This window comes from Protobothrops mucrosquamatus, unplaced genomic scaffold (assembly GCF_001527695.2).
Source record: "Protobothrops mucrosquamatus isolate PMUCROS unplaced genomic scaffold, P.Mucros_1.0 scaffold_257, whole genome shotgun sequence".
Taxonomy (NCBI): domain Eukaryota; kingdom Metazoa; phylum Chordata; class Lepidosauria; order Squamata; family Viperidae; genus Protobothrops; species Protobothrops mucrosquamatus.
In genome coordinates, this window is record NW_015386333.1 from 3,415,876 (window position 1) to 3,422,379 (window position 6,504).

The 6,504-nt window shown below is 36.6% G+C and overlaps 1 protein-coding gene across 1 annotated transcript in view; it reads right to left on the reverse strand.

The window, feature by feature from the left end:
• Positions 1–6,504, reverse strand: part of TANC2 (tetratricopeptide repeat, ankyrin repeat and coiled-coil containing 2) — a 525,040-nt gene that overhangs the window by 127,979 nt on the left and 390,557 nt on the right. The window contains exon 7 of the mRNA XM_015831510.1: positions 3,976–4,239. Within this exon, the coding sequence (XP_015686996.1) occupies positions 3,976–4,239 (264 nt within the window). The remainder of the gene's footprint in view (positions 1–3,975; positions 4,240–6,504) is intronic.

Sequence of the window (6,504 nt, forward strand, 5' to 3'; positions counted from 1 at the left end):
AGGAACAACAAAGAACGTTCTTCCTGCCTTAACTGGGGAAGTTCAGACTGCCTCAGGACCTGTTGATACAGAGGAATTTACAGAGGAATTATTGAGTTTGTTATTTGTACTTATATAAATGGTTTGTATAGCAACTATACATATGTCTGTTTTGGTACAGCAACCAGATAGGATAGGGACAGACTCCAACACACAGTTAAGACTGCAGAAAGAACAACTGCAACTAGTCTGCCTTCCATACAAGGCCTGTTATTCCGTGCTTCAGAAGGAGGGCTGAGAGGATATCTGAAAACCCCTCACATCCTGGACATAAACTGTTTCAAGTTTTTCCCTTGGGACAGTGCTATAAGGTATTGTATGCCAAACAACTAGAGACAGAGACAGGTTCTTCTTTCATGCCATCACTCTGCTGAACATTTAATTCTCTCAGTCTGACATCTATTAACCCATGTAGTATGGCTGTAGTATTATTATTTCTCCTTATTATCTTCTTTGCTCCCCCCTTTTCTGGTATTATTGTTGTTGTTATTCCTGTTGTTATAATTCATAACACAGTCTGCCAGATGTTCAGACTGAATTTGGCATTTTTTTTCTACATATCGAGTCCTTTCCAAGGACCTGGGATAGGCAGATACGGATGTTTTATGGTGTTACAGATTTTGCCGCAGAATGTAAGCTGTTCTGAGTAAAGCTGCCTTTTGTAATTGACTGATGGTGAATGGTGTTTAAGTGGTGCTCCAGTTGCTCTGGGATTGAACTTAAGGCGCCTATTACTATTGATATTACCTTTGCTTGCTTTTGCCACAGTCATTCTATTTCTGTTTGTAGATCTTTGTATTTTCTACTTCTAGTTTGTTGTTATTTTGCTTTGCATGTACATGAGTACTTTTGAACTGGACAACAAATTCCTTGTGTGTCTAATCACACTAGGCCAAGTAAAGTATTCATTTCAATTCATTTCAATTCAATTCAAGAATTGTTTGAAGTTACAAGAGCCCTGAAAAAGTGACTTACAACCAGTCCTTGCATTTACAACCATTGCAGCCCCCTCACATGATTAAAATTTGGGCGCTTGGTAACCAGCATGTATTTACAATGGTTGCAATATCCCAGGTTACATGATTGCTATTTCTGACTTTTCCAGGGTACTTCCAATAAGCAAAGTCTCAAAATTAATATTGTGATTTTTCTTTGGGAAATGACACACAAAACCATCATCCAATCATAACAGGGTCATTTAAATGAGGACTTTCTGATAAGCAATAAAAATACTTTTCTGATAAGCAACTTTGGTAATGAGGGAAAAACTTTGAAAAGCACTGCTCGACAGTAACTTTTTAATGTTGTTTTGGAATTATTTAATGTTAATGGCATTGAGGAAATGTTTAGGCCAGTCACTGTCTTGCAGCTTTGTCTATGTTACAAAACGTACAGAATGAAAGGAGGGTGGCCTTTAGTTCATGATGTTTTTGTTGTAAACTGAACTATAGGCTGATTTCTGGGGAAGCAATGGAAGACTGAAGATGGCTCTGTTAAGAGTGGAGCTGATGGCCAAAGCAGAAAGAGGAACCCGCAAACAAATTGGCTCCTTGGAACTCATCTCCAAATCAAGGAAAGCAATAGGATCATCCACACCTTTGTTCCATATAGAGGCTCCTCATGATGAGATTGTAAAATAGTAATCTCCAATAGGTGTGAGACTTGTGAGAGGCAGGGGAAAATCATCCCAATTAAGGCATGCTTTGGGGTGTTTATTGGGACATTGGGTTCATGCGATATCCCAGTGAAATTTGCTTGTTTTTGATTTTTTGGTTGTTAAAAACCTTCTGAAGGGCAAATTTAATTTACTCTGGATGAAAGAAGTTTCATGTAAGTTTAAGAATTAGAGAAAAAATAATCATTTTTAATGTTTGGAAAACAGCAAAAGGAGACTAGAATATTTCCCGCAGGTTGTTTAAATTTTTATAAAAGCATATATGAAGATTTTGAAATTAACTGTAAGAAATCCTCTGAAAGTTTTGCAGATTGGAAAATAAACATACAATAAGAGGAAACTTTGAAAGTTGACTAGAGATAACTAAAGATAACTAGGAATTACAATTAAAGAAGAGATCCATTAATACAGTGGAACAATATAATTTGACTGTTTGAGAACAATGTACTCAGAACATAATTTCAAGCTTGTCTGTCACAATAATAGAGTTAACAGAGGCTATAGAAAAGGAACAGATTTTATTGGACAAAATAGAGACTGAGGCTGACTTGAATATGGATTTGAAAATGGATTTTTTTAAAAAAAAAAAAAAGTCAGACTACAAATATGATATGGAAAAAAGTTGTTGTGGATCTGAAAATGGATTTGAAAACATTAGATTACAAGAGAGATATGTAAAAAATGTCATAATGTATTTACAAATGAAGCCGGCTGATGCCTTGATAACTAAAAGAGACATACAAATAATAAATTGTATTTACAAAAGGGACATGAAACAACTGAAATTGTTTCTGAGAGGAAACAAAGAGAAAATGACAAATCAACTTGTAAAACATTACTTGAAGAGATTAAGCTTTTTAAAAATAAACCGAACAAATATAGTAAAACTATTTGACCAGGTTTAAAATATGTATGTTGTGGTTTCTAGTAGCTACTAATGGAACTTTTTTTGTTTAACCAGGACTGAATGACAAGGCTTTAAAGATTTGTTTATAAACAGGGAAAGATTTCTTTTGCTTCTATTTGCTTTATTTTTCAAGAGAAAGTGATGTTGGAATATAAAATGGATTTATTTTACTAAATTATAATAGACTCATAAGGCTGAAGGAAACCTTTGAGGTCTTTTAGTTCAAGCCCCCGCATAAATCAGAAGTGCTTTTTTATTTTTATTTATTTATCAGATTTGAATGTTGTCCATCTTGCCAGAGGTGACTCTATCCCAGACAAATGGTTGTCCAATTTTTCTTGAAAACTTCCTGGGATGGAGCACTCTGGTTCTAGTTGGCAAGCTGTTCAATTGATTAATAATTCTCACTGTCAGGAAATTGTTCCTTATTTCAAGATTGGAGCTCCCTCTTCCAATTATTGCTTGTTCCCTCCCTCCCTCCCTTCCTCCCTCTCTCTATCTCTTTCTCTGTGTGTGTGTGTTTTGTGTGTGTGTGTGTGTGTGTGTGTGTGTGTGTGTGTGTGTGTGTACAGAATACTAATTCAGGTAACTGTTAATGGACTTTTGCTGATTAAGATTGAATGATGTGTGTTTATAATTTGCTTATTGATCAGAGATGAGATATAAGAAGAAGTTATTTTTTTCTTTCTTTTTTCTTGAAATACCAAAAAAGGCATTAAATTACTGAAATTCTTTATACTTGACTGGGAGGAGATGGGATATTTCTTTATATACAGTATCTTTTAAAAACTATTTTTTTCTCTTTACTCTTTACTTTACTTTCCTTTTACAATTTTTCTTAGCTTGTATTAATTTTTTAACTTTGTAAACATTAATAAAATTATTTTAAAAAATGAAGGTAATTCCAGACAGTAGCATAACTATCAGAGAAATAATAATTGGTTTCAATTTTTTCACAAGATCACCAAGTTTAAATTCTAAAACAGATAATTACAAGTGTCTTTCTTATCACTAACATAAACTTTACAGGCTTATATGGCTGCCACCTGAAGCTTTTATGGATTGTAATATCAAGCGTTGCCAAGCATTGTGTTATCCAAATAGTTCTGATATTACCAGCAATGGAGCTTTTGTTTTGCTTTTATTAATTAATTAATCAATCATATTTCTAAAATGCCCATCTCCCTCAAAGAGGGATAAACAAAACTTCCGAAACAAGCAATAAAAATGCTTTGTTATTCTGTAAGTTAGAATAACTTATAAAATGTAAATATAAAATATAATTACACTTGAATAATTTGTCCAACAATTTTACAAAGAAAATTAATTGTAACCTGCTGGATGAGATTCTTACCTGCTACAGAATTGGGCCGTGGCATGAGATAAAGTGGAATGGATTGTACTGACTGGGATAAAACAGTCTCTAGATTCCGGTCAGGGATCTTATTCAAACTGTACGTAGAAGCTGTCATGTTTTCATCCACTCTATATAAACAGGAATCTATATTGGATTTTTGAGATTGCCAAGGCTTCAGGTTTCCTCCGGATCCTAATTCCTTACTGCTTTCCCCTCCATACTTAGCACGATCCACATTTTCAGAATAACTTGTCAATGTTGCTGCAACAAACAATAAAAGACAATGAATAACAAAAAAAGATTTCATTTTTGTGACTTTACAGATGATAGATTATGACTGTCAAGGTTTAATACTATGGATTTTTCTTTTTTTAGGATGGTCTGTAACTGTACGAATATATTCACTGCTACTTCTTGTCTCTATTCTCTATTAATGATTTCCATATTAACCTGGGAATCTGGTGAGTGAAAAGGCCAACCAAGAAGTAAGTTAGAAGGTGCAGCAACTAATTATATATCCTATATTCTTTCTCAAATACCCCTTACATTCAGGTACAAATTATATGTTCAATTTCATGGTAAACTCTTGCCCAAGCTAATTGTGATTTGCATTATTAAAGCATGAATATAACAAATTCAAAAATATATAATACAATATATAGCAGTGGTGGCGAACCTATGGCACGGGTGCCAGAGGCGGCACTCGGAGCCCTCTCTGTGGGCACACACACCGTCGCCCCAGCCCCGCCTCCTCCCACGGCCCCCTCCTCACCAGCAGCCCCCCCGGAGTCGCCCCCAGGCATGGCCCACATGAAGCAGCGCAGCCAAGGACATGGTAGCTGGGCAGCAGGGACAAGACTCCGCCCTTGCGCCCTATTGCGCGCAGATGATGCTGCGGGGCACAGGTGAAGGGCGTGGCCACCATGACGCTGCTGGGCTACCTGGGTGATCTGTGGTGGGCCGTGAAGGTGGTGAGTGGCCCAGTGGGCACGGCGGAGCAGGGACAGGGGTGGGGGGGCGGGTTTTGGGCACTCAGTCTCTAAAAGGTTTGCCATCACTGATATATAGCATTTATTCCACCAAGTAAAATCAAACACCAATATTATGGAAGAGTTGAAACTGTGTATTTATATTGCAGATTACAAATGCAACATCATAATAGTACATGAATAAATACGGAAACCCCAAAACCCCAATATGTAGCAATTGCATCATCCAAATGCAACAAATAATATAAGATAAATCAGAAATGTCTTGGTTCTTTGTTAAAACTGGTTTTTCAAGACACATAAGGCAGAGCCCCCTGCATTCCCATCATGTAAATATATTATATTCCCTTTCCCCCCACTTCTTTTCCTCATATAGTAGAAGGAATCCTACTAGTTAATTAGACAATATTTATTAGGATCTTTGAGATATTCAAATCTACAGGTATGGTGGTATTTGTACTTCCTTATAGGTGAACAAATATAACAATTTTTATATTTTTTATTTAATTATTTATATTTTAATAAATTAAATAAAGACCCAGCTTATTCTTGATCAGTTTTTTCTTATCTCCACAAATGGGCCATTTGATAAAAAAACATACTTTCTAAAACATACATTATATATACTGGCTTCTTTAAAATAAAATCATTATTAATACTTTTAACTGTTACAATTCTCTCATACTTAGATCATACTTCTCTCATAGATCAAATTAATTCTCAAAAAAGAGAGCTTCCGGTGGCGAGGCCTCGCCGATGGAGGCTTTCTTTTCAGCCTCCTGCCCGGGACTGCGTCAGAGCTGTCAAAACAGCGCGGATCAGCTGTTTTGCGGCTTGGAACTCCCTCCCCGGGCGAAGGGGAGAGAGTGAGTTTGGTTCAGATAGGGGTTGAGTTCCCTAGTCCCCCCAGGAGTGATCCTGGGGGGATGAAGGTGAGAACTTCCCCGGAGTCTGGACCTCTTCTCCGCAGCTCGGAGTGTCTTCGCTCTTCGGAGCGAGGCTAGACGTCGCTGCCATTGCTGCTACTTTGTTTCTGCTTGTGAGTAACTTTTGAACAGACGGAACCTGACAGGGGATTTTTTTTCTGCTTTAGTTAAATGGTGACTTTAACTCAAAGATTTTATTGGGATTTTCGCTATTTGTTATAAGTGAAAGTGAGAAGAAAATGGCCGCGGAAGCGCTGTTTCTTTGTAACAAAAGGAAAACTTTCACTTTCTTACCGGTGGTGGAATGATGCATTTTAAAGGATTTTAAAGAACTTTTTTTAAGTCAAGCTTTTTAAAGCTAATTTTTGCTTTTGTGAGTTTTAAAAATAATTTGGCAGAATGGCTACAAAATGTACTGGAGTTTCTGCATTGCCTAAAACAGCTATTTCCTCTCCTGTTGTGCAAATTCAACAACAAAAACCTAGATCTCCCCCACCATCACCACCTCCCTCCATTACACTTAAAGATTTGCAAGAGGCCTTAGCTAAGTCCTCATTACAAACTGTGAAACAAACAGAAGAACTTTTGGATAAGAAAAATAAGGAACTTTG